Source organism: Alternaria alternata (assembly GCF_001642055.1).
Source record: "Alternaria alternata strain SRC1lrK2f unplaced genomic scaffold CC77scaffold_26, whole genome shotgun sequence".
Taxonomy (NCBI): domain Eukaryota; kingdom Fungi; phylum Ascomycota; class Dothideomycetes; order Pleosporales; family Pleosporaceae; genus Alternaria; species Alternaria alternata.
The window spans coordinates 85,195-111,499 of NW_017306215.1; the positions used below are offsets into that span (position 1 = coordinate 85,195).

General features: G+C 52.7%; 10 protein-coding genes across 10 annotated transcripts; 7 read left to right on the forward strand and 3 right to left on the reverse strand.

Annotated features, from left to right (window-relative positions):
- The first annotated feature begins 196 nt into the window (after positions 1 to 196).
- Positions 197 to 2,772, forward strand: CC77DRAFT_456561 (DUF500-domain-containing protein). Its single transcript, XM_018531771.1, has 4 exons — positions 197 to 215; positions 280 to 369; positions 436 to 673; positions 721 to 2,772. Exons 3-4 carry the CDS (start codon positions 490 to 492, stop codon positions 2,403 to 2,405), a joined length of 1,869 nt encoding a protein of 622 aa, XP_018380674.1. The 5' UTR covers positions 197 to 215; positions 280 to 369; positions 436 to 489; the 3' UTR covers positions 2,406 to 2,772.
- Positions 2,773 to 3,138: 366 nt separating this feature from the next.
- CC77DRAFT_946874 (hypothetical protein) lies at positions 3,139 to 4,219 on the forward strand (the record flags this gene model as incomplete). Its single annotated transcript, XM_018535109.1, has 2 exons — positions 3,139 to 3,760; positions 3,834 to 4,219. The coding sequence occupies 2 exons, from the start codon at positions 3,139 to 3,141 to the stop codon at positions 4,217 to 4,219; spliced, it is 1,008 nt and encodes a 335-aa protein (XP_018380675.1).
- A 68-nt stretch (positions 4,220 to 4,287) lies between these two features.
- CC77DRAFT_1025018 (hypothetical protein) lies at positions 4,288 to 9,409 on the reverse strand. The gene is made up of 2 exons (XM_018525988.1): positions 8,741 to 9,409; positions 4,288 to 8,688 (listed from the first exon to the last, which is right to left on the reverse strand). Exons 1-2 carry the CDS (start codon positions 8,957 to 8,959, stop codon positions 4,501 to 4,503), a joined length of 4,407 nt encoding a protein of 1,468 aa, XP_018380676.1. The 5' UTR covers positions 8,960 to 9,409; the 3' UTR covers positions 4,288 to 4,500.
- A 716-nt stretch (positions 9,410 to 10,125) lies between these two features.
- Positions 10,126 to 10,869, forward strand: CC77DRAFT_1013211 (hypothetical protein; the record flags this gene model as incomplete). Its single annotated transcript, XM_018523816.1, has 1 exon — positions 10,126 to 10,869. One exon carries the CDS (start codon positions 10,126 to 10,128, stop codon positions 10,867 to 10,869), a length of 744 nt encoding a protein of 247 aa, XP_018380677.1.
- Positions 10,870 to 11,109: 240 nt separating this feature from the next.
- CC77DRAFT_1013212 (catalase-domain-containing protein) lies at positions 11,110 to 13,438 on the reverse strand (the record flags this gene model as incomplete). The annotated part of the gene is made up of 3 exons (XM_018523817.1): positions 11,110 to 12,798; positions 12,856 to 13,158; positions 13,208 to 13,438. The coding sequence occupies 3 exons, from the start codon at positions 13,436 to 13,438 to the stop codon at positions 11,110 to 11,112; spliced, it is 2,223 nt and encodes a 740-aa protein (XP_018380678.1).
- Positions 13,439 to 13,873: 435 nt separating this feature from the next.
- On the forward strand, positions 13,874 to 14,694 carry CC77DRAFT_456075 (hypothetical protein). The gene is made up of 2 exons (XM_018531770.1): positions 13,874 to 14,431; positions 14,483 to 14,694. The coding sequence occupies exon 1, from the start codon at positions 14,026 to 14,028 to the stop codon at positions 14,428 to 14,430; it is 405 nt and encodes a 134-aa protein (XP_018380679.1). The 5' UTR covers positions 13,874 to 14,025; the 3' UTR covers position 14,431; positions 14,483 to 14,694.
- A 3,460-nt stretch (positions 14,695 to 18,154) lies between these two features.
- On the forward strand, positions 18,155 to 19,268 carry CC77DRAFT_455843 (hypothetical protein). Its single transcript, XM_018531768.1, has 2 exons — positions 18,155 to 18,422; positions 18,483 to 19,268. The coding sequence occupies exons 1-2, from the start codon at positions 18,296 to 18,298 to the stop codon at positions 18,977 to 18,979; spliced, it is 624 nt and encodes a 207-aa protein (XP_018380680.1). The 5' UTR covers positions 18,155 to 18,295; the 3' UTR covers positions 18,980 to 19,268.
- An 806-nt stretch (positions 19,269 to 20,074) lies between these two features.
- CC77DRAFT_455455 (hypothetical protein) lies at positions 20,075 to 21,955 on the forward strand. The gene has a single exon (XM_018531765.1). It carries the CDS (start codon positions 20,432 to 20,434, stop codon positions 21,737 to 21,739), a length of 1,308 nt encoding a protein of 435 aa, XP_018380681.1. The 5' UTR covers positions 20,075 to 20,431; the 3' UTR covers positions 21,740 to 21,955.
- A 216-nt stretch (positions 21,956 to 22,171) lies between these two features.
- CC77DRAFT_1013214 (hypothetical protein) lies at positions 22,172 to 23,239 on the reverse strand (the record flags this gene model as incomplete). Its single annotated transcript, XM_018523818.1, has 2 exons — positions 22,172 to 22,638; positions 22,930 to 23,239. 2 exons carry the CDS (start codon positions 23,237 to 23,239, stop codon positions 22,172 to 22,174), a joined length of 777 nt encoding a protein of 258 aa, XP_018380682.1.
- Positions 23,240 to 23,723: 484 nt separating this feature from the next.
- On the forward strand, positions 23,724 to 25,928 carry CC77DRAFT_1035002 (hypothetical protein; the record flags this gene model as incomplete). Its single annotated transcript, XM_018526912.1, has 2 exons — positions 23,724 to 24,467; positions 24,519 to 25,928. The coding sequence occupies 2 exons, from the start codon at positions 23,724 to 23,726 to the stop codon at positions 25,926 to 25,928; spliced, it is 2,154 nt and encodes a 717-aa protein (XP_018380683.1).
- Positions 25,929 to 26,305: the final 377 nt, after the last annotated feature.

Genomic DNA, 26,305 nt, shown 5'->3' on the forward strand with positions numbered 1-26,305 from the left:
TTTTTCTGCTCGTTCCTGGTGGCGCCATGGAAGCGCATCCTCATGACGAATCAGGCGACGTGCTGCCTCCGTGATGGGCGTGTCCAGCACCCGTGTTCAACCCCGCTACGTCCTGTTTCTGGTAAATCAATATCGCATCACCGTCACTAACTCTTCTATCGAGTCGTGATGGGCAGGGGTCAAACCACTTGGTCATGTCCAGGGTTATTATTAAGGTACCCGATGCTAGACTGCGCCGTCGCCAGCCTCCGCCAGCATTAGCCTACAGCTGACGTACAGTGGGACTCAAAAACGGTTGGAGCCCGCTGGCCTACCAGACTGCCTTTCCCGCTGCTTCCGTCTGCTGACCCTACTCTTTGCCTTTTCTTCGTACGAGTTGTCCTACTTGAATGCCCTACATCTCTAATGTGTAATGCTACGGCACCGCACTCATAGCACTCTGGCCCACCTCTGACGTAGTGCTTCTGCACACACCGACAGCCCGAAAACATGGCCCTGTGGTCAACAGCCAAGACACAATCGAAGCAAGGCTTCGACAAAGTCTACAACTGGGTTGACAAGCTCGGTGCGCCTGTCAATCGCCTGTCCAACAAGGTCGGCTCCGAAGCCTTCTGGCCTACAACGCTCGACATCGAGTCGGACAAGGCTGCGAGGATCCTCAAAAGCTTCTGCAGTATGTCGATTCCCGATACCCACCGCCAACCGCTAACACAGTCACAGAGGATGGATTCTACCAAGAAGAAGACCGGCCCATTACCACCGATGTCCCCAAGGGCAAGCAACGAGTCCTCAAGAAGATACCCTCCAAGGTAATCAAGAATGCCAAAGGTCTCTGCATCTTCACAACCATGCGCAGCGGCCTCTGGGTCTCCGGATCAGGCGGAGCTGGCGTATTGGTTGCGCGCAAGGCAGACGGAACATGGTCACCACCCTCTGGCATTATGATGCACACTGTTGGCGTAGGCTTCCTTGTTGGCGTGGACATCTACGACTGTGTTATCGTCATCAACTCCGACAAGGCAATGGAGGCTTTCCAGTCCATCCGCTGTACTCTGGGAGGAGAAATCAGCGCAGTCGCAGGCCCAGCCGGTGTCGGTGGCATACTCGACACGGAGCTCCACAAGCGTCAATCACCACTGTTCACATATATCAAATCGCGGGGCTTCTATGCTGGTCTCCAGCTAGACGGAACCATCATAATCGAGCGAACGGACGAGAACGAGCGCTTCTACGGCGAACGCATAGGAGTCAAAGACATATTGGCTGGAAACGTACGGCATCCACCTTATGAGATAAGGAGGCTCATGGAAACACTCAAGTCAGCTCAGGGCGACACCGACGTGGATGAGTCTCTGATACCAGACGAGGCAACACCAGGAGACTTTGAGGTTACAGGCCCCGAAGACAAGACTTTTGGTATCCCAGACGCCGTCGATCCCGATCCCTATGGCGTCCTGGCACTACAAGAAGCCGGTCTAGAAATCAGGGAGGCAGGCACACACAGTCGGCCGACAAGCGAGCAGTTTGAATTCAAGCCGAGCCCAACAAGTCCGATTTACAACACTTTCAGGAACTCCACATTCCGGAGAAGCACGGATCGGTCAAGCTTTGCCGGCAGTCGACGCTCAAGTTGGCGAACAAGCACCATCAGTGGCGTGCTCGAGCCCCGGACACCAACGGCCGATATGAGCACACAGACTGACGATCTACCGCCACCCCCGCCGACCGTCAGGAAGACGCCCCCTACACTACCGCCACGAACAAGTATCGCACGTCTACCCACGCCTCCCATAGCAGAAGTACCCGAAACTAGAGTCGAGCAAGCCACTCCGCCACGAGCCAAGAGTGTCGAGAGGCAGATTGAAGAGGCAACACCCACAGCTGCAAAGAAGACTGATAGCGCTGTTGACTCAAAGTCGACCGGCTCTCCTCGCAACTCAACAGCTACTGAAGTGGTTGAGGACGACGACAGCAGTGACGATGAGGATGACGAGTTTGAGGATGAGCCAGTCGTTTATGAGGTTCACCAGGCGGCTGCTCCGCAAGCCATCCACGCACGCGTTGTTCAAGTTGCCAAACCAGTCGCTCCAGCCCTGCCTGTCAGGAACCCCTTCCGCAACCGTGTCTCAACAAACTCGGACGGGTCGCTGAGCACTACCCAGGGTGCATCCCCTGTGCCCTCCCCGACCAAACCCAAGCATAGCCCGGAATCCACCCCCTCGCTTATGCGCGGTGACTCGACCTCTTCTTTGTCTTCTGTAGAGGACAACAGACTGGAGCAGATCGGCAACAGACTCAAGCCAAAGTACTCGCATGAGCCTTCGCCTGATGACGAGAAGAAGGATGATGCTTACCACTCACTTCCGGAGTCTCCGATGAAGAGCATTCCAGGCGGTTTCAACTGAGCGCCCAGACTGGCTATTATGGAACTCTTGCACCTCTCTTCACACCGCTCCTTACTGCGACAATAATCGACTGGGATAATAGCATCATCCCTGACTACAACACTCTAGACTACGCGTACAAGATGGCGTTGCGATGTCAAGCGCATGGTTGTTGCGTCTCGCCACTTGCTTATTCGACTTGGCTAAAACGCAAGCATACTCGGTCGATCAGTACATTTTCATTGGAGATGAACTCTCACCGTCGTTACGACTTATGATTCCCATTGATATCCACATTATTGCTTTATCTGCCTCGCTCGCGTATGGTCCTTCAGCATTTGTATGTATTTAGTGCTATGTTCGTTGAGCAATGCATTAGCCCATATAGCGACAGCGACCGTAGATCAATATCACCTCATAATCTGAAGAGAGTACGTTTCTAAATGTTTACCTGTGTCACACTACGGTCCATGGCTACTCTCTGGGCGGCGTGCGACGCTAACGTGGCCGTGACATCCCTGCCAAAATTTCGTGACCGGAATTCCACCACGAGCTCGACTTGCGCGGGCACATGCGAAAACTTCCACACCAACAATTCTATGTCGGATTCCCGCAATAGTGCTCCCTAAGATACCGCGCTCAGACCTAGACCTGTGTAGAGTATCAGATCGTGTCCATTCGGAGAAGTACCAAGCGAGACTTGCTCAAGCACACAGCGCTGTCCGTCGCAATCAACCCACGAGCCAAAGCCATCATGGCACCCTCAGCGTCCCCCGCGCCCAAGAAGTCCAAAGCTCCACCCAAAACAATCGCAGACTTCACCGTCCTCCCCCTCACACTACCCACCCTCTCCGGCCTACCAGCTACCTCAAACTCCGCAAAACACTATGTGTACATCAAACCGCACTCGCCCAGCCTTCCCACCGCAGACGATGAGCGCAGTCTCTTCATCGCAAACATACCCATAGATGCCGACGAGCGCAGCATACGCGCGCTATTCCAAGGACAATTAGGCGGCAGCATGGTCGAACGCGTGGAATTTGACGCGAGTGTTCCTGCGCAACCAATGCATAAGCGGTGGAGGAATACTGAGAAATCTGCAACTGCGAACGAAGACGATGTCGCTGGAGGTGACAAGAGGGGGAAGAAGAGAAAGAGGATGGACGACGCGGCTGTGATTGCAGAGGGTGTTGTGGAAGACGCCGAGAGTGCACTACCGCGATTATGGAATACTGAGGTGAGGAAGAGTGGGAGTGGCGCCGTCGTTGTTTTTGTGGACAAGAAGAGTGCAAGGGGAGCGCTCAAGGAGGTGGCAAGAGCTGTTAAAGAGGGCAAGAGTATTGCGTGGAAAGGAGGTGAAGGGTTGGGCGTCGAGCGTAAGTCTTGTTATATATCTTTACTCGGCATGCTAGGTTTGCATGAATGCCATGCTAATTTCACAATCAATAGGCTACAAATCACACAACACACTCCTCTACCCCACCCCTTCCGTACTACAAGCCTCCCTCAACGCATACCTCACACAGTTCAACGCCCTAGAAACATCCAGGAATCGCCTCCGCAAAACATCCCGCTCTGTTCCTGACGAAGATGGCTTCATGACGGTTACGCGAGGCGGACGTGTCGGGCCTGCAAGGATCGAAGACGCAGAGAAGAAGAAAGCAGAGTTGGATGAGAGGAAGAGGAATCATAGGGCCACCGATGACTTCTATCGCTTCCAGAATCGGGAGCGCAGGAAGGAGGCTGAGGGTGCATTGAAGAGGAAGTTTGAGGAGGATAGGAGGAGAGTGGAGAGCATGAGGGAGAGGAGGGGGAGGGTCAGGCCGGAGGCTTGAGAGGTCAAGGTTGTTGTGGAAGGTTACTACAGTAGTATGTACGAGTAGCACCTTCAGACAGTTGTATCACTGCTTCAGCCGCTCGGCATGAAGGCTCACTTGGTATGGCGTATAAGACAAGATAGTCGAATCCAACATGTTGATTCTTGATTATGAAATAACAATCGTAAAGTTCGTTGTAAACTAAAAGAAATACTCCTAAAGCGCCCTGGGAAAAGACGAAGGTTCTTCAACTCAATAACCGAGTAAGAAAAGCGGCTTCTTACCACGAAGCGCACCAACTAGTCCATCCCATTCCCATTTGCATTTGCGTCACTCCCATACTTCTCGATGAGATTTCCTTCCACTCCTTCATCGTTGCCATTACCGCCGCCTGGGTTCCGTCCAGGAAGTGTCTTTGACTGGAAGCAAGCTTTGTTGAGTCTACGACTTCCACTCCTCCGACAGGGAGGATAAAAATCGCCTTTCAGATCGGACATTTGAGTCAAGTTGACTTTCAACGTAGCTTGTACGGTTTCTGTCCCTTGCCCGATATCATCGCCTTGTTTCCTCAGCCATTGGCTGTGACGTAAACAATTCGCCGACGGAAGTGTGCGTTGCGGTTCCGTTGTACTCCCAAAAGACCTGGCGCAAACAGCGTCGGAAGTGTGAGCTTCCCGGATATCCAAATAGTCTTTGTCGTAGCAAATCTTTCCTGGCGTCGTGATAGAGATGGACACGGGGTCAATGTTCAGCATGAGTTGGGCATCGTTACGACATTTGCTCTTGTCGTTCTTAGCAGTGGCCATCAGGCCAGGTTGCATGTCTTTGCTAGATTCAGTATGAATCTTCTCCCAGACGAGTGCTGAGAGACCGCGAGGGAAAGTTTCGGATGCCTTGAGGGTGTTGCACTCCCAGTACAACTGTTCGCCCAAATGGAGGAAGCGTCGACTGAGGAGGCGGTCTTGTAGCGCCCACGCACGTGTATCCCAACCAAAGTTTGGCGTATTCAGGATGCCAGCTGGTAGCAGAGCAGAAGCAGGTAGTCGACCTGACGTCGGACTCTGGCTTGTACTTGAACCGAGTAAGGACGCAAGATAGGTCTTGTCGCTCGTGCCTTCGACAATAGCTTCATCATTGAAGTTGTGGTCCGGGTCTTCTGAATGGTCAAGTACGACTGTCAGTGTCGCATTGCGGAAGGTAGACGCCATGCTTATGCATTCGCGTTCCTTGTCTTCTTCCGAGTCTTGTATGACACAGAGTGAATCTAGCCAACAATACTTATAGCCCAAGTCATGCGCTGCCGCAATTGCCTTCGCGATCGCAATCGGAAGTGTTTGTAGTGGCAATTCAGTCTGCATGCTCGATAGTGTATCGCTCGAGAGTAGTGGCTGTATGTGACTCCAGACGTGACTCAATGCCACGTACTCTATCTTGTCGGCAGAGGATTCGATACTGTCAGTCTGAACAACCTTCGCGCGGATTGTGCCATCTTGGCCATTCGAAAGGATCTCGATCAGACGTGTGGGTAGGGAGCTGGCATCGCGTGTGACTATGTGGCGACAAGCTTCGTGCGTGCATGAACATTCGCTTAGCCAAGTCTTTGCATTCGCAAGGCTGGCTTTTGATTCTGTGGCGTTCGTTCCGTGAAGATGAGGATGGTCGTAGGTATCGATATCGCCGTGGTGATTGAGCATGTCTACTCCATCAAGCTCTTCTTGTGGGCCAGGGAACGTCGCCTTGTCGTTGGGCCAGGTGAGACAGCATGGTGCCGGAGTGAAGATCATAGTCAACGCTCCTGCATCTGGTCGTGCATCTGGGTCAGCATTCAGCATGCTCTGAAGCGTGCAAATCACTGTATGCTCGGTCGTGGTCTTTGCCTCGGCAAGGAACCCAGCGAGCTGATCTTGTATACCGGATACATCCTGCCAATAGTGCTTGCCAGTACGACCACTAAAAGCCTTGCGGAAGGCTAACCATCCCATGTTGTCTTGACTAAACGGAACGGATGCCATCTCCGCGAAGACACAACCAAGACTCCAGATATCAGCAGCCTTCTTGCGGGAAATGCCCGAGGATACCTCAGGTGCGATGTATTGGCGTGTTAGCGGCTTGTATTGGTCATCACTCATCTCTTCTGAGGAGCTGACACCGAAGTCGCTGAGTATAACGTGAGGGAACTCTTGTTCACCTTCGACGATCAAGATGTTCTGAGGCTTGATGTCCATGTGCCTGACTTGCTGCTCGTGAAGATGTCTTACTGACGATGCGAGACAGCCAAACATTCTGACGATAGTCTCTGAGAGATTGGCAGGCTTTTGCGCCGCTGATCGCTCGAGCCATACTGCAAGTGTTGTATCGGCAACGGGTGAGAGCAACATGGACATCTTGTCGCCCCGTGAGTAGGTCCCGATGATGCGAATGATATGAGGGTGGCGTAACTTCTGAAGAACGCTTACTTCCTTCTTGAGCTCCTCGATCACTGTCTGGTTACGATTCTTGAGTGTCTTGCGACTGACGTGTAATCCCGTTTGTTGATGCACGACTTCGTCGACTGTACTGAAGCCTCCTGAGCCAAGCAGCTTGACACTAAGGAAGGTCGCGTTCCTAGCTTGTATTGTTCCTCTGGAGTGTCCAACCGTCAAAATGTTCTGCGTGGATGTCGTTGTATACTTGTCCAGGGATTCGTCGTGTGTCGTGCGTTCTTGATCTCCGGTGGCAGCGAGGGACATCGTGGATGACAGAGGAGGTCGTCCAATACTCGTTGCTCTCTGCAACAAGTTGTCTTGTATGGCGATCGTCGTACCCGTGTCGAGCGATATGTCAGGAGTCATGACTTCTCCATTTACTATGTGGGCAGGAGATGCTGACGACGAACGCCCAGTACTAGCAGCTATATCGGCTCTAGAGTGCTTCCAGTGCGGATGCTCCAACAAAATACTGTCTGTCCTATCATCCATGGATGAGATCGGAAGCTCCTTCTTTATGGGTTGGGCGACATCATCTCCGGCCAGAGCGCTCTCGTCATCTTCCTCTGCTCTGATGCGGCCATCTCGCAGGGAGCCCGCAACAGTCGACACACTGCGCGAGCCCGACTTGTTCGACTCATGTAGTGAGGTCGATGACTGAGAGATGTTCGGCGAAAGTATAGTGGGTTTGGTATGTTGGTCCGCACAATCCGACTGGCTCTCACCAAGTTGTGAGAGCTGGAATTGGAAGAATCCGCCGCAGGATGGTGGGCCGGTAGAACCGCTACCGCTGCCGCCGCTGCCAGAGTATTTGGAGCCACTACCACCACGTGGATCGAATGGTGGTTGAGGAGAAGGTTTGCCACCGAAGCCGTCATCGCTTGGGCCGTCGTCATTGTCATCGTCCGCAGAATCGTTGCTGTCGTTGTCTTCCTCATCCCGCCAGTCAAGCATGCACTTGCCCTGTTTGAAGTGATCGGCGATGTGATCTATACGTTCTTGTCTGGATTCGAAGCGATGTCGGCAAAATCCGCATCTACGAGGGAATTCGGTTTCGGAGATCACTATACTGGCATCGTCGAAGTCTTCAGGGTTCATCTCGGGGTGGATGTTTCGGAAATGCTGGACAAAGTGGTACTTTCGATAACATGGCTTGACATTCTCGACCCCCTCAATCGTACACAGGCTGCAAACCCAGGATTTACATGGGTAGCCTTCCTCTTCATTGCGCTTCCAGTCGTTCTTGCGGCCATACCGTTTGCCGCACTTCCTGGTGCACTGGTAAATTTTCCTAGGATCCCTACCAAGCAACTCAAGGTCTTCGGTAGGGCAGCACCGCTTCTTGCTACCCCGCGTGGAGACTACTGGTACGGTGACGGTGGTGTTGTCACGAGTGGGCGACGAGCCGGGAGAAGACGTCTCCCCAAGCGCTGGCTGTGCAACGCTTCCGTAGACATTGTATGCTCCTGGAAGCTCTGTCTGGTATGTGTGGTCATCCCAAAAGGATTCATGCTGCTTCTGTTGTTGTTCTTGTTGGATGAGTGCTGTCTGGGACTTGTAGGCTGAATCACTCTGGCCGCCACCCATACCCTGCTTTAGGAGCTGACTGAACCAGCTTCGGATGGCATCTGCTGGCTCACCAGTGAGCTGGCTTAAAGAGTCGATATGCCTGTCACTTGGCAGTACATTGTACTTGTTGAACCATGTCGCGCAGACGTCAGCTGCCTCATCTGGAAGCCCATCTGCTACCACGGAGGGGATAGGGTCCAGGCTCCAGCTGGACGTGGTTGTCGCAGGGGGTGTGGGGAACAAGGGGAAATCAAAGCTTGCGTGACGCTTCGACTGAGGGTAGTCGTGCACATCAAGCTGGAGTGGGCGCTTGCCAAGCGTATTGAACTGCGTTGGCATGGTATCAAAAGATTGTAGTGGTGTGGGTGGGAATGATTTCGCGATATGTTGGAGTTGCATATCAGGAGTGAGCTGCGTATTCCATGCTGGGGTCGCCGAGGTGTCATCCAAGGTCTGCCACACTATTAGCACGTATGCAATACGGCGAGCCCAACAAGAAGCTTACAAGACTATGTTGCATGTCAAATGTGCTCTGCTGAGGGGTGTTATCGAATATGGTCGGATCAATGAAAGATGATGCGGTAGTATCGATACCCTCGTCAGCGAAGAAGAAGCCAGAAGTATTATCCGCTGGCGTAAACGTCTGTTGTTGCGGCGTCGCGAACATGTTGCTGAAGTCCATGTTCGTCGTGTCAAAGGCGAAACCTGCGCCCTGATGGTCCATGACTATGTTATTTGTCAGAGGGCGTTGTCGTTGGATACGGCGTCTTGCTTTCGTCGTGGTAGACGGTTAGCAATCACAAGCTCCAAGGAATGAGCGAGTATGATGGAGAATGAGTGTCTAGGAGCCTGAGGCCTGTTGCTCGGTATTTTAGATCAAAGGGCGCTGCGCCCACGAGTTTCGCGATGGAGTTCGGAGTCATTCATGCAGCCCTTCAGCTTCAGGGAAGGGCGATGGAGATCCAAGGTTTAGGCAACCGGTGAGACGAATAGTGGGGAATTGCGGTAACTTTACGACTTCGCCAAGCCGGTCGTTCGAGATGCGACTGTGGAGAAACCTACGCTGCTTGCCAGAATATCAAGTTGGCCCTGTCGCTTCACCTTGCCGAATGAGCTATCTGGCCTTGGAAGGAGGTACTCTACTTTCGCGACGTTCGCTGTCGTTGCGTAGGTCTCTTCCAATGTGGGTGAAAAGAAACGTCTTTCGGATGTTCGTAAGCGCTAATTTCCTGTATCGCCCTTTCCTCTCAGAAGGGCGCAGCCGCACGAAACAGGCTAGCGTCGGCAGTGCGAAGTGGGGCATGTGGCTGAGCTGCAGCAAGCAAGTTACGGAGAACGCGAACTCCACCTCCATCCCCATATCTCCCATGGCTGAGTCAGTCTTAGCTTATATATTAACGACAGACTACTCATTAGCACCTTGAAGACTTTGTTTGTGTCGCATACCTAGGCAGATATCTGCTCTAGCGAGAATACCACGGATGAGTCTGCTTGATGCGGACCTCTGTATCAAACCTTGGAAAGAGCGATGAAGTGATCAGTAAAGTAGCCAACTTACATTTTGCGTAGACCAGTCTCACACGGACAATTACGTCATTGTCTACATCATATGGACCGTCAATAGTAATCAGACTCATGTAGTAGGTGGGAACAACATCGGCATGGCTGTCGGGAACACTCAAGAGGTTTGGGAGAATAACATGTTTAACTAGATCGAACATCCACTCGAAGCAAACAATATGGACGAACCCACAAGACACGATATATTTGCGTGATGGAGCAATCACCTATTTCTAGACATATATAATACTTGTAGTAGAGACAGATGTTTTTTTCGCCCTCTGCTACGTCGATATCTGGACAATCCAGCCAGTCTCTAACTAATTTTCCATGGGCCAAAAACGAGAAGAACTACTGGCAAATTTCAGGCAAAACCCACGTCCCCTTGATTATCAAGATGATGAGGACTGGAAAATATGCCAAGCACTTATAGATGAAAAAGCAGACCGCGAGAGACAAGAACGAGCAGATCGAGCGGTTGCTGACGATGGTGATGCCGAGGACGAAGATTCTGACGAGGACAAAGAAAATGCTATCCCACTACCAATCCGTATGAACACAGAAGACAGACAAACGGAGAACGAAGATGAAGGCGAAGAAGAAGACGAAGACGAAAGCACGAATGATCCCGCACCAGACACCACCGCACTTCCTGTAATCCCCAAAGTGCCCACAGCAACCACTAGCACAAGCCAAACCCTCATCGCCCCTTCCGGAGCACCCATCTACTTCTTCCACGGAAACATCAACATTCCCCTCATGTTGATCGACACAGATATTCAAGCTGCCGTTCAAAAACTGATTGAAATGTACATCACCCGTGGTCGACTAGCCAGCAATACCGTCGTTTGCATAAACCAGCGCTATGACGGTCAAGCCACGCATAATGCTGATGGTACAGAGTATGCCTGTAGGACTTGTATTGATAAGTATCGTGATGGTCAAAACTACAAGGGATACAGGTTTTGTATAAGACATGGGCAGAAGGTCATGGGTGGACAGCTGGTAACTGCATATTTCGCTGTCGCACAAAAGCGATCGGAGAATCAGCGGTATGTTTGGCGTACTGAGTAGCACAAAGACAAACAAATGGAAAAGAAAACTGCCAAACGACAGTGGTGAAGGGGGCGACATATTTCCTGAACGAGCTCTTATCTTCGCACCACCATCATCAATACTCGGGGCTGAGTGGAAAAAGTTGAATCGAGAATATATGAGTAAAAGCTATTCATGTGGTATCATTTCGTATCTATCTACGTTCTCGGAAAGTAAAAAGGTATCTCATCATTACCGTTCTTCGTCAAACCCGCGCGCTTAGAAAGCAACCATCTGGCTAAGCCCAGCGCTCTCACGCTCAAAGTTCTTGTGCTGTGAGATGCTGTACAAGTACGCGCTGGTGAAGTCCTTAGCCTCCTTGGCCATGTTGACAGCCTCCTTGAAGCTATCGGCGTGAACCTGACCAGCAGTGACAACACCGTAGCTGTTGACAACATCAGCGGCGGCCGAGAACTCCATACCGGGGAGTTCGACGGCCTGCTTGATGAAGGAGACGGCCTCGCCGGTGCCGCCAATAGCCTTCAAGTGACCGAAAGCCTCGCGGATCCAGTGAACGGCGCGACCGTTCTTGCGGAGGGTCTCGACTGACTTGGCACCACCAGGAACGAAAACACTGTCGTACATGGTGGAGCGTTGGCCCTCAAGGTGGTGGTCTGCTACGACACCGGAGCCACTCTTGTCCTCACCATCGGCGTAGATCTTGTTTCTCCTGGGTGAAATGGTGAAGGGAAGGGCGCCGGCAGCAGTGAGCGCAGCCTTGATGCCGTTGTAAGCGACCTTGTCGTAACCATCGGCGATAAGGATAGCAACCATGCGGGTAGCAATGGTAGGCTTCTCAGGCATGAAGTCCATCTGGGAGAGACCCTTGGCCTTCTTGTTGTGCTTGGGGCGAGTCTGCTCAGTTGGCACATCGCTGCCAACCATCTCCGCAACACTCTGAGCGAGCTCAAGATCGATCTCACAGAGACGCTCACAGAGACGCTTGTAGACGACGGGGTCGTCACAGTGGTCAAGCTCGAAGGCGAAAGCGTCCTTCATGTGCATCTTCTCGTTCTCTGACATGGAGTTGTAGAAAAGCTCAGCCTGGTTCTTGTGCTCCCTGAACTTGCTGGTCTTCATGCGGGCCTTGATTCCGGCAGTCTTCTCAGGGTAATCGATGTAGGCGCCCTCCTTTTCTGTAGCAGGAGGAACAGTCTGGAAACGGTTAGGCCAGTAGTTGACCTTGCCCTTGGTGATAGTATGGCGCATGGCACCATCACGGTTGAAGTTCATGACGGGGCAGACAGGCTTGTTAATTGGCAGCTCTTCCCAGTTGATACCCAGACGTGAGAGTTGGGTGTCCTGGTATGAGAAGTTGCGTCCTTGCAGAAGAGGGTCGTTGCTGAAGCCGATACCAGGGACGATGTGGCTTGTGCAGAAGGCGACTTGCTCTGTTTGGGTGAAGAACTCGTCGGGGTTCTGGTTCAGCTCGAGCTCACCAATGTACCGGATGGGGACAAGCTCCTCAGGCCAGACCTTGGTGGCATCCAAGATGTCGAAATCGAAGTCGTGCTCCTTTGATTCTGGGAGGACTTGGATACCGAAGTTCCACTTGGGGTACGCGCCACTGTCGATAGCCATCCACAAGTCCTTGCGATGGAAGTCGGGGTCTTGGCCAGCAATCTTGAGAGCCTCGTCCCAGACGAAGCTGTGGACACCGAGTTGGGGGGTGAAGTGGAACTTGACAAAGCTCCTCTCGCCCTTGGCGTTGATGAGTGTGTAGGTGTTGACACCGAAACCTTGCATCATACGGTATGAGCGGGGAATGGTGCGGTCGGACATGGCCCACATGAACATGTGCGTAGCCTCTGGGTGCATGTACTGGAAGTCCCAGAAGTTGTTGTGAGCGGACTGTGCTTGCGGGACCTCGCAGTCAGGCTCCGGCTTTCCGGCGTGAATAACATCGGGCTGAATAAGTCAGTATCTCACATATGGGAATGAGGTTCGCACAGGGCCATTGCTTACGAATTTCATAGAGTCCTGGATGAAGAAGACGGGAATGTTGTTTCCAACAATGTCCCAGTTACCCTCTTCCGTGTAGAACTTGACGGCGAAACCGCGGACATCACGGACAGTGTCTGCCGATCCACGGCTACCCAGTACAGTTGAGAATCGTAGGAAGACGGGGGTCTCGCGCGATGTGTCGGTAAGAATGCCAGCCGATGTGACGTCTTCAGCGGACTCGAAGAGTTTGAACTTTCCAAAAGCACCGGAGCCACGGGCGTGGACAACACGCTCGGGAATGCGCTCGTGGTCGAAGCGGTGGATCTAAGATTGTCAGGCCCTGGTGTTGCGTTGCGAAGAATAGCGTGCTTACCTTCTCGCGAGCGGCGTGATCCTCCAGCAGCGAGGGACCTTGCTGGTTGTCTGTCGCCACCGACAGCCAGTCATCAGTGTTGCTCTGCTTAACACCAGCATCGGTGGTGATGCGCCACTTGTCGTCGTGAACGTCTTTGGTAACAGCTGCAAGCTGAGCCATCTTGCCGGTCTTCTCACCGACAAGGCCCTTTGCTTTTTCCGCAGCGTTGCCTAGCATTTCGGACGCCATGTTGTCGATTATGTGTAAAGATTGAGACGATTGGCGATGTCAATCGATGTGGAGGGCATTCGCTGTGCGCGGCGCGCTCGTCTTTGTATCGCAACCGTGGGCGAGAATCTGTTTACTTTTCGACGTCATAACGACGTGTGCTCGCTGCAGTTCGGCTTTGAGTTGCCTAATGCTTCTACCACACAGCTCCATCAGGACTCTGGCTGCGTGTTTGCGACGCGCTTGGAAGTGGAGTTCGTGCAAGACAGCCAATGGCAAAGCAGATGATGTTCGATCATCGTGATTTGTACGTCTGCATCGACTGCCGAGCCCCGCCGATATGCCACGCGAGACTCAACTTTGCCATGTACCCGGCAGCTGGCCCGAGCAATTCGAGAATGCCATGCTGAGAAATGGATAGCCTCTCCTTGAACCTTGTCTCAAAACGTCGCTGCTAGGCCCGTTCCCGGCGAATCGAGAACAGGTCGTAAGCAAATGCTCAAGTGCCGCTGCTCGGGAATATCATGCTGTGACGTCAGAGAAGGAAAACCGTTGCAAAGTCCACGTGTGGACGCCCCGCACTGTCCCCACCAGAAGTGATCACCAGCATGTCCAGGGCAAAGACGACATCTCCGGAGGCGAAGGCAATCATATGTGAGAGGGTTGCACAAGATATCCAGGGCGAAGGGGGCTGCTTTTCAGGCTTCGTTGAGCTAACCAACCGTGTGAATTTTAGCGTTCGTTTTCGCTCTCGCTCTTTGAGCCCAAGCCCTATCGCATGTGTTCCGATGAACTCTACTGGACCTCGCTATCTACTCCCATTGATGCTGAAACGCCACGATAACCGTTTCCTCAAGCACGAGACCCAGACGCCAACCGTCACACACCGTTCCCCTACATGGCCGCAAACGCCGAACTACATCGCGTCTACTTTAATAGTACGCCACCCACAACCTCCGGAACTTTTCCTGAACCAAATTTCACATGACAGTTTCATCGTTTCATGCAATTGAGGTAAGCCGCTCTACGCTAATGTCGGGGTTACTTTTTCGCACAACAGACCAGCGGTTTGCGAAGCGTCGATAGCGTGCTTCGCAATACAGCCAGCTAGCCCACGTCAGTACAGTGTGGACGCGATTGGCTTATTTCAGAGTGACGACGAGTTCACGCTGATCTGAAATATCTGCCGATGGTGTTTCGCGGATTTGTAGAAGATAGTTTCGGCGTAGCTAGTATCCGTCAAGTGCCGTGGCGGTCCGGATCATCCTTCTGCCAATGGATCGTCTGTACATATTGCATCTGGTTGGCATTGCCTGCTCCTTCACCTTGACCGTAATGCCTTGGCTGATGATCGACAGGCGTTGCGCTTGTCATCTGTACCTTGCAGCTATATCTAAACTCTCCGCAGTCCGTGGCTTCCGCAAAGGTCGAGATTGTCAAACGGCGGAAAAAGTGTCTTGAGGGCGTTTTGGCACTGAACGTCGTGTGCACTAGTAGCTTTAGCTTGATCATCGCACTCATAACTCCGAACAGTCAAATCATTTATCATGGCATCAATGCGCTAGCTGAAGACGCGAAGATTTTCGATACAAGTCTGGTGCTGTTGGCATCGTCGTTGCGCGAGCATATATGCACAAACTCCGTTGGGCGCCGTTCAGGGCATCGATCATCCGCTGCCAGCCCCTGAAGCTTTAGCTTTATTGGTTTTGCTTGTACAAACCTTTCAAAGTGCGGATGCGAATGCGCAGCATTTGTGCGGCATCCGTACGGCCCTGCAAGGCTGCAATGAGCTTTCGTGCTTGGTTTCCGGTAAATACCGCTATCCGTTGATACGCCTCTTGCAGAGCAGCAGGCTAGCCGCATCTGCAACTGTATTGTTCTCACGCCATGTCGCTATGCAAGCGCACTGTGTAGACGCGCCTGACCCAGCTGGTTCCATGTCTCGGACGCAGATCTCCTTGTAGAAAAGTCGACAAGGAATAGCCTCAACAACATGCAAGATAAATACAAATGTTCATTGACAAGGAACAAGTAGCCGCGAAGGTGCGGAATGTAGACGAGACACCGTGTCCGTCGAGAGGCGGGGCAGCCCCGGTTCTAATTGTAGCTGTTGATCAGGCGTACACCGAGGTTGACGCATAGTCGCTGGTGCTAGTCATAATGACTGCTCTCCTCCAAGCGTAGTGGGGCATGCTGTGCCTCTTAGCAACTGACAACCTCAAAGGAATGCTAGCGAGACCAGCAGCCAACGGTTTTTTGGTGGTCATCGGAAGGATATAAGGATAGGGCCGCTGTCACAAGCGCACTGTGGTATAGCGCGGCCTGACCTAGTGCCTTCGCGTGTGGTAAGCGCAACCGAGATTCGCATCCTGGAGATTACCGCCAGGCTGACCTTGACAGTATCCGAGCCGCAAGTGATGCTGCCAGAGTCTTGCGTGAATCGGTGGGCACGCAAATCGATGTTGCAGTGGTTCTTGATCAGTACACCACATTGTGCAGCACAGTGCAGTACAGATCTGACGACCATGTTGATCATTGATCAGCAGCATTGCGTTGTCCACTGCCGAGCAATAGCCGAATCAGTCACATGAGGCTACTGTGATGCGCGTGGAGATGGGGGACAAGCCTCACGCAAAAGGGAAGACGAGTCACATCTTAATCTTACAGCCGCGAACCCCCGCGCCTCAAACGTGGATCAATGTGCCGAAACACAGCCCTGCTCAAGCGGGCGATAGCTCGTAGTAGAGAGCAACAGACTTTGGAGGGCTGTTGCAGGTATAAGACACATGTTGCTTCTGCGCGCCAACACTGCAGGCGCGCGGACTTGATTCCTGCGTCTCGCAAAACGAAACAGTCCGCGTTGCTTTTTGATCACCGACGGCGCATCTGCACTGTGGAGCTCCAGGTCGCACAAGTCGATCAGGTAAGAGCGGGCCGTGACGCTAGAGCGAGTCGGGAAAGGCGGATAAAATTACCCCTGCCGCCGTTGAAGACTGGTTGTGGAACACAGTCTGACAGGCTACACAGCATGCGTCGAGTAGCGCTTGTATCTCGATCGCGGACCGTAAAAGGACGTGTTCAGTCGTGTATGATGCTTCTGCGCTCCAGGTGACTTTTTGTACTGTCCTCGGAGTGTGGAGACTGTCGGTAATCACACATCGGCAACCCGGCTCGACTCTCAACCTTCTGAACCGACGCTGACGTGGTAGCTCATTTGGTGGGCTCCGAGTCGGTTGGGTGTTTGCAATCCGTGGTTTGTTTGGTTCCAGGGTTCGAAATTGGGTTGACGACTGGAGGGAGGAAGTTTCCAGCCTGTCTCGAATCATGGGCGGAGGTCGCAATTACAACGCTAAAGCTTGCGTCCAAATTTGGCCCACAGGGCTACCAGACTCGATAGCTACATTAGTCGGCTTTGCGTCGACGCTTCACTTGACCTCGCCCCGAGGTAGCTGTCATTGAGTTGCGTTGACGTTATGCAAGGACGGCCCTTATTGTTGCTTCCAATGTTCCACCCGTGCTGTCCACCGCATTGGAATCGACAGCGCATGACAAGTAGGGGCATTGGTGTTTTTATGTCTGTCAATTGAATTCACAAGGGTGCCATGTGCCAATGGTGTGCGGTCGCGATAGGAACAAGGGTGTGATCATCTCGTCGGTCGTCCGGACAGGGTACGCGTGATGATTATTGACCACAGTGCTTGAGTCGAGGCTTGAGTCAGGCAGGAAGTGCAAACAGAGTCGCAACTCTGGTCGCCGACAAAGGATGAGTTGGAGATGCCGTTAGCCGTCTGGCATGATGTTGCAGCTCGCCATGTAACGGACGGAGGGTTGCAGTAGTGGAGGTCAACGTCTATCAACAGCAGGTGTGGTACGGTACGAGTAAGACGCAGACACAGACGGTGGAATCAGCCCTGTGGTCTGATGCGTCGGGCGCTCTTCCGGCGCCCCTCAGCTAGATCTATTTTGTTTGTGCAGTTGATTTGAAATGAAATGGGCAAGAGCTGGAGCTGGCGCAGCGGGTGTTTCCTGGGCCTCGCAAAGTGCCGGGCAGCCTCCGCAGTGGGCAGACCCTGGGCAGGTGAAGGAGGAGAGAAACGGTCGTCGGGTGTCCAGGCACGGCGATTGGGCCATTCACGGCGTGTTGGTCACAGCACTGGCGCTGGCCAGGAGGCGGGATCACCCTGGCTGATGCGATGCTGGCTTGCTGGCTGCAGCTAGGCGTCGAGGCTAGTAGCTCCGCGTATGTATGTGCTTGCCTTTCCGCACGGAGCCAACGGCTGTACAAGACTGTCGCGTCCTGTTGCAAACGGGAGCGAAGGTAATCTAACAGCTTTGGAGCGTACCGTCAGGCTGGCTCGCTGCAATGTCGAAGTTATAAAACTCTCCACGCTGCCCGCTGTATCCCTTTTGGACGCTCCGACCAATTCCTCACACTCCACCTCTCCACCAAGTACAAGCTCGCACTTGCTGCTGCTGCCCTTGCCGTCTCCTCGTCGACCATCAGTCCGGCACCCTCCCACCGCCAACAAGAAAGAAGCTTTGCTCCCGCCGCCGGCCGCCCATCTCTATCTTCTCACCGTCCTTGTTTATTCCTGACTTGACTTGTTTTTGCTCGTGCTCCTCCACCACACCCTCTTGCTCCTCCTTCCCCGCGAGCACGTTGAGCTGCGCTCCGCACGGCAGTCTCGCCCTCACCTGCAAGAAGAAAGAGCTCCCCGTCCAGCAGCCAATCAGCGCGTCACAGCTGCCACCCCGCCTTCCTCGTCTCCCACGCCGTTGCAGAAGGCGATACCCCCGCCGTACGACCCTAAACCGCGCGTTGCCCGCTGCCCGTTCGCCCACCCCCGCCAAACATGTGCACCAAGGTCGTACACAAATATGGCTGCGGCCACGAAATCGCCGAGAAGGCCCCATGCGCGACGTCGAGAACAGCTCCCTGCGGCGTCTGCAACACCAAGACCGTCAAGCACGACGAGAAGTGTGATAGATGCGACCATTGAGACAGGTGCGCCCGACACTCCCCAAACCCTACGCGTCACACGTGTCTAACACCCCGCCTCTGCAGTGTACCACCGTGAACTTCTTCGCACGATACCCCATCATCATGGCCAGTCCGCCGCACTGAGCCGCTCCTTCCTCGCAGCTCCCCATTGCGCGACTTATGGCCCTGATACACACCACCAGCTCCCCATTGAGCCTCTGGCCCCAAGCCTGCATTTCATGGCGTCACGGATTTCAAAAAGTATTGGCCTTCTTGGGCATTGCGTCTTAATTGGACCTTGGGCACTGCACGTCCGGCGTTTTGGATACAGGCCCGCGTTGCGAGACATTTTCTTACTTACTACATGGATACCACGTTCTCCTAATCATGTCGCGCAATGCGCCGACGGCGAACCACATGCCTTCTCTCTTCTTATCTTGTCATTGCTATCACTATATTTCTGTCTGCCGTCTCTAGCGCTTCGCAACGTTGGCATGAGGGACAATGTCCAGTATACGAGCGAGTCAATCAATCTCTACGCACCCGAGACGGACATGTCGTCCCCTCTCGGATCACCATAATTCATCCGTTGAGCTCATTGTTGTATTGCGCGACCTCCGCGCCGAACAAGACCATTCCCATGGCCAATCAATCTGCGCTGATCTGCGGTACAGTATCACGCATGAGGACCCATATGCAATGCCGTTTTTCGCCAATCGCCCTGGGCTTACGGCCTCCGCGATGCCATCAATCACAGTTCACGTAGCTCTCGAACCACCTCTGCGAGTCAGGCCAATCAAGCGAGCCGCCAATCCGCCATGTATATTGGGGCCTGACTCCCTTGTATATCAGCCTCGCACTAACAACCAGGTAAACGAGAGTACATGGTCAAGGCACCGCCCGTTCACGCCTCGTGATAGGACGCCATCAGTCAAGCTCCAGTCTTGTCATGCAGTACATGCTAGCATGTGCACCGGGCCTAATACTCAACCTGGGAACAAGGGGCGTTGTCGTATAACGCTCGAGGAGATATGGCCGTCTTACTACACCTCCGATCATGCTGAGGGACGGGCCGTGGCATGTTCAACGCCTCGTAAGCTTAGATGCGTTCGTCTAACCACGCCCAACTCAGCCACCATGGCAATAACCAAATCTCTTTCATACACTGATACCGAGTGCATGCAGCGCTTTCATGTAGCCAACAGCAAAGCCGCGGCCTGCGCCAATATGTACCCCGATCGCCAAATAACCGAGACTGTTATAAATGGGCACCTGATATGCGTCAAGCTCCGCACTGATCATCTGCAGCCAACCGGGTAACGCGTCTTCTAGAAGGCATTCAGCCTGACTGCCTTGACGGTTCAACCGAAAACTGAGCCACATAGACGCGGTAGTAGTGCCAGCGCCCTCGGTCATGCGTGTGATTGTGCATCGACCCTCCCTGGCTCTTTCAAGTTTCCTTGCCACACTGTTAAGAGCTAGTGCGACCGAGCTTAGATGGCAGTCTTTGAAAACATGGTGTGCTGTAGTTGATATCTTCATGCTCATTTGTTACCCCAGGCAGAGGCAAGACGCCTACCGGTGCGGACCCCTGCAACTACCGCACCATCCCTTGCTCTTGTTTCCTCGAAACATCACATGGGCGATCTGCGGCACAGAGGCGCTTGTAATAGCACGTGCAGAAACGCAGAGCGGCTCCTTTCGGGTCATCAATTAGACGACCTGCTTTCGAGTTAAGTCATACCTGTACTAACTTGGTACACCACCGCGAGCGGGTCTCACTACCCATCGTTGAGTCTAGTCGGCACGGGGCTACACGGAAGGCAGGGTTCTAATGCAGACGTGAATAGCTCATCACATTTGGACGTTTCGTGAAGAAATGAGGTGCGCAAGCGATGACTTCGTGGTCAGGATGATAAGTGGTTCGCGGCTCGGCGTCATCGTTTGTGCGCTCGGCCCGCGGTGGTCGCTTCCTCATTCGGTGTTGGTAGCCGCGACTTTCTTTCGTCAGCCCCAACCATCAATCTCCAGCCATGTCGATTGACATCAACTGGGACACCATCACGGGCGGTGCAGAAGGCTCCGCGCGTGCAGAGAAGATACGCGCCTTCATCCACGACCGGTTCCAGCAGGTGACGCTGCCACGATTCATTCGCTCAGTTCACGTGCATTCCTTCGACTTCGGCAGCGTACCCCCGGAGATTGAGATTAAAGACATATGCGACCCACTACCGGACTTTTACGAAGATGATGAGGACTATCCAGACGAACAAGGGGACGACCTGGGGGAAGACGACACCGAGCATGACGCCAAGTCACGCGATTCTAGCAACCCACCTAGTCATTCACCAAGGAATAGCCATTCCAGGGAACGAGGCCGAGAAGCAGACTTGGAGGAAAACACTCCCAATCAGAATAGATTACGCCCCTTTCAACCTCTTGCTAGACCATCCACCAAGCGCTCATCATTGGCTCCCCACGAGCTAGGCAGCCCATTCTTTCATGGAGCTCTTACTCCAGGCATCCCTGGTGGCACCTCCAACATGAACTACTTCCATCTGCCTCTAAGTGCAGGCCTCTCTGGTGCTACGACGCCTCTGGCCGCTGTAGCTGGCGCCCAGTTGCATAATTGGCTCGACGACCGTCACGGCCGGCCGAGTACGCCAACAAATATGCGTCTGCGGAACGCCGCGTCCATGAACTCGCTAACCCTCACGCCACAATCCCATCCAGATCCCAGCTCAAGACCCTCTTCCAGGCACCAACAGGACGATGGGAAGAAACAGTCCTTTGCCGGATCAGATGACAGTCACTCTCAGCACAGCTTCGGGCGGACACCATCCGCATCTCCTCACCGCATGCGTGAGAAGAGCCCTGATGATATACAGGTTGTGACCCATGTGCAGTACTCTGGCGACATCAAAATGTCTTTGACTGCAGAGATCCTTTTGGACTACCCCATGCCAAGCTTTGTCGGCATTCCTCTCAAGTTGAACATCACCGGACTCACCTTCGATGGTGTTGCGATCTTGGCATATATCAAGAAGAGAGCACACTTTTGCTTCCTGTCACCGGAAGACGCAGATGCTCTGGTCGGCGGAGAGAATGGTTTCAACGGTCTTCAGACAGACGCACAAGGTCAAAACCCACGTCCTGTGCAACGACCTAAGATCGGAGGGCTGTTGGAGCACATCAAAGTCGAAAGCGAAATAGGAGGGCAAGGCAGTGGTAAACAGGTCCTCAAGAACGTTGGGAAGGTAGAGTCATTCGTACTGGAGCAAGTCAGGCGCATCTTTGAAGATGAGTTTGTCTACCCAAGCTTCTGGACATTCCTGGTCTAGAGCTGCGAAGGCAGCATCCTGCAAGAAGTGAGTGGATGTGTAATCACATGTGCTATATGCACGAGCGGCCAAGAGGCTCAATAACGAAACCACAATGTGACATTGCGCATCGGCATTCTTCACCGCGGACAAAGGATGGAATTCATTTGAGCACGACATACATGACCTATACACTGTTGAGTCTATTACACAGCATGCACATATCCGCTTTTGGGGTCATACGAACGCGTTTATTCCCACTTGAGTGACAGGGCTGGAGTCTCACAGCAGCAACCTACCCTTATAGCAAGCTTTTCCGCCCTAGTCGATGCAAGAGTCATACAGCAGACGGTCCAGGAACGTGGGCTGCCGTTGTATTACATGCGGGTGCTAGCAGAAGCGATGAAGGACGGCATTTTGACAGCTACGTTACTGACAGCGGGAGTGACGGAATCAGACCACGTTGGTAGCGCCCAACCAGGAAAACATGACAGGTTCGATGCTCTTTTGAGTCATCAGTGCGAGTGTTACCGGCCTGTCAAAATCAAGCACCCGCTGGCATCGGCATCGGGCCCATTCAGGCGAGTCTCGCGCCGCGGTTGTGTCCCGTCCACTAGTGCACATACGATCAAACTTGCTATCATGTGTGTTGGTCATCGATGTCGCATCCTGCCCGTCTCTCCCCGCGATTCCCGTTTCCGTCGTGATTGCGCTGGCTGGTTGCGCATTGCCAGCATACAGCAATACATTCCGAGCAACATTACCAATATATGGTGCTGCGCATTTGACTTCACCGGTAGCTGAAACGTCCCCATCAGCAATTGACCAGTGATGTCGGACCATGACGGGGCAGGCCCAACAGGTTCCATACAAGATTTCAAGCTCTCCTTGAACGGTCACCGCAACGCAACGCATTGATACTAGAACACCGCTGCAGCCAATCGAAGTATGCCAGCAATTGAGACATACTTGCGCAATACCACTACGTATGCCCAGATGAAGTTGATACCTTTCATCAGCACCAAAAACGAGCAGCATGTCGATATCCTTGAGCATCACAATCCCAACACATGCGGTCTATTCTTGGATCGTCATAAGACAAAGTTTATACAATCCTTGGGACACGGAGAGTAACCATGCTCCGTTGTCTGCGCAATATTGCCGTGTCCTCTACGGTTATTATCACATATAGCTTGTTAGATTTATAGTACCAGCTCCGGCCTGGTAGGGATCGTAAGGCTGTTTTGTGTCTTGCATGGTTAGGACCGCGGACTTCCGACGACTGCTTTTGGCAGGTCTGGTGCCGGCATCGTTCGCCTGCAAAGATGATGCCGATGTTTTGACGGTGGCTCCTCTACCCTGGTTGACCTGAAACGTCAAGACTACGGAGGAGGTACGAGAACGTTGAATGCGGAAAGCACGTGCAGAAAGCATGTGATTGATCTCGACTTCGAGTTTCCAAGATGCCGCCATGATGCCTGGATTTGCTATTGCGTGTCGCTGATGCTGAGTCTTGAGCATTTTTGCATGATTGGCTGTCTGCACAGGTGTATATTCTGTTGACCTGGCATGTGAATGCCACTAGAACAAGCCAGCTCCGTCAACACAGGAAGCTGCGATGAAGCCGCAACTCAAGCTTCACAAAATAAACTCGAAGCAAGAAGATGCCCCTAGCTTTGAAACTGAAGCAGACATGGAATGAATTCGCGTCATCCGCGTGGGTTCTTCTCACCTAAGAAAGGGTTGTTTGTTCGGTTTCCGAATTCGCAGCAGCCTCGACGTGTTGCAAGACCTCTTATCTACCATGTAGCAACTTCTGACGACCTCTGCAGTCAGTAGCGAATCATGAAATCACATGCATCATGGTGCCTGCTGGTTGAAGCTGAGTGATCATGGACGCAAACTGGCGAATGACGTTCGTCGCTCCCCACCTTGCAACCCCACCCGCACTGACCTCTAGTGACGCACCAATGCACAATGCACTCTGAAGCTACTCGATCCACTCATGAGGCTGCGCAGACTCGTACGCTATGCTCGCGTTACTCAGGCTGCGAAGCTGCCTATAGCCTACAACCTCAAACGCTACCAATATCAAAGTCTACCTTCGCCCACTTGCATACGTCTGTTGGAGCTCTTACCAACTGCAAGCAATGGCGTCATACGTTGTTCCCTGAAGACGACTGAGCTGGAAGACGCACCTTCCTTTAAAGCCCTGTCTTACACATGGGGAAGTTCGCGTACCTCTATTCCACCAACATCAACACATGGAGGGACGGGTCCAAAGTCTCTGTTGACTACAAGAGTGAACTCGGCCCGTCAACACACCATCATCTGCGATGATCGCCTTGTCAAGGTCAATAGCAATCTTCGGGATGCACTCCTCATGCTCAGCAATGCAGTCAACATGCCGCACATGCCGAAAACACCCACCTACTACTGGATAGACTTTTTGTGTGTGAACCAGACAAACATTGAAGAAAGAAATGCGCAAGTTGCCAGCATGGCCGACGTCTTCAAAAAAGCAGATGGTGTTGTAGTCTGGTTAGGCAAAGAGGACCAATACACACAGGACGCTCTTACCACGATGCAGAGGATATCGGCGACTCCTGAGGGAAAATGGCCGCTAGTGCCGTACACCTCATTTTATAATCCAGAAGAGAGTCCGTTGGTCTTTGCTACTAGACTCACCTTCTATAACTGGCTAGGTTTCATAGTCCTAATTAATCGCCCATGGTTCAAGAGGGCTTGGGTAAGCCCGCAACAAGCGTATACCTGTACGACGTATAGCTGACTCCTCCAGGTCATTCAAGAAATCGCGCTTGGCAAGACAGCCCTGGTGGTTTGTGGTAGCAAGGTATTTCCCTGGGAACTTCTAGCCAAAACACTGTCTTTTGTCAAGATTACGCGATGGTATCATCATCTGCGTTCAGAGAAGCTGAGGCACGTGAAAGAGTTGCGGAAACAGCCCGGTATCTACAGGCAAGTCCTCAAGTCGAAACTTGAAGTCGGAATCAGCCCTCTGAATCTTAACTCCACTCGACTGACTGCATCGTTATTGGCCGAGACGAACGGCCAAGTGGTCAGCCACTCATCTCTTCGAAACCTCCTAGACAAGCATCGCTTTGCCGAATCCTCAGACCCAAGGGACAAGGTCTATGCTTTCCTCGGCCTTGCCAATAAGAGCCTATCACCCTTCCGTACGCAGCCAAATGCGCTTATCCCAGACTATAATCTCAGTGTGCAAGAAGTCTACACCGAAACCGCAACCGTTCTTATGTCTTCCTATAAGAATCTTTCCTGGCTATCGCACGTGGAAGACGCTTCACAAAGACAGATATCTAATCTACCGTCCTGGGTGCCTGATCTCAGTGTATCGCCCCAACCATATCCGCTCCGCTACCGTGGTCCCGCACACTGGGCAGCTGCTGGTAGCCGCCATTGGCGTCCAGCTGTAACAAACATGAGGAAGGGATTACTTCGGGTCCAAGGGATACAACTAGACCATATTGATCAGACTTCACTACTTATCGACGAATCAGAAGACCCTTCTGCAGGATGGGCAAGCATCGTGAATCTAGCTCTTTCTCTCGACTCTCCTTATCCAGACCCCGGTGCAACTGGCAAGACACCATCGCGTGTCGAGGTACTATGGCGGACACTGACTACCGACATCTACAACCACACATACCCATCTCCATCGGAAACGGGCTTGCTGTTCATCGACTACATTCTCAACCTCCAAATCAGACATCGCTTGACACCATGGTCCAGCGCTGATGAATTCCAACCCCATCATTCTCCACTATCAGATTTCATATATCCTAATTGGCGCAAGCTCTTCGAGCTTGAACCTCCAGACTCACAATACAAACTGAGCTCGTACACTAAGCGCCTGACTACGGTCGTGGAGAGTATGTTCAATGGCACGTACTCGCCAATCGGGCTCGCACAGCTGCAACACGAGCTTGATCAGAGTGGAGGGCGGCAGCGGAGACTCTTCAAGACACGCCGAGGCTTCATGGGCACTGGAGCGAGATCGTTGCGTGTAGGTGATGAGGTCTGGGTGTTGTACCGTGGTGGTCTTCCTTTTGTGTTGCGGCCTTTGCCCAATGGTCATTATCGTCTTGTAGGAGAGTCGTTTGTGTATGGGGTCATGCATGGTGAGGCGCTGAAGATGGGTCTTTTGCGTGAGGATATTGTCCTCGAATAGGAAGCTTGGATGATCGTCGACTAGTCAGCCCGTCGAAGCGGGCAGCTGGGCTCTTACTCGGTTTGTGCAGTACTCTAGATCGTCCACCTGTCACTCACTGTCCAAAATATAATACCCTAGACATGATACAAGATCTGTCTCAAAGATTCCGTTCGTTTCTTCATCGATCCTCTTTATCCGAAGATATTATGGAGAAAATTTTGTGTCCTTTCACATACGACCATAGGACACTGGAAATTAGGCTTCCCGTCCGCTCAGCCATATACAAGCAGTGTACCGGCGGATTAGTAGTTAGGTGGGTGACCACTAGCGAATCCCCGCTGTTATATGTTTTTTTGTTTGGATTTTTGCTCGACTTTTTTTTATTTTAGGTTGGT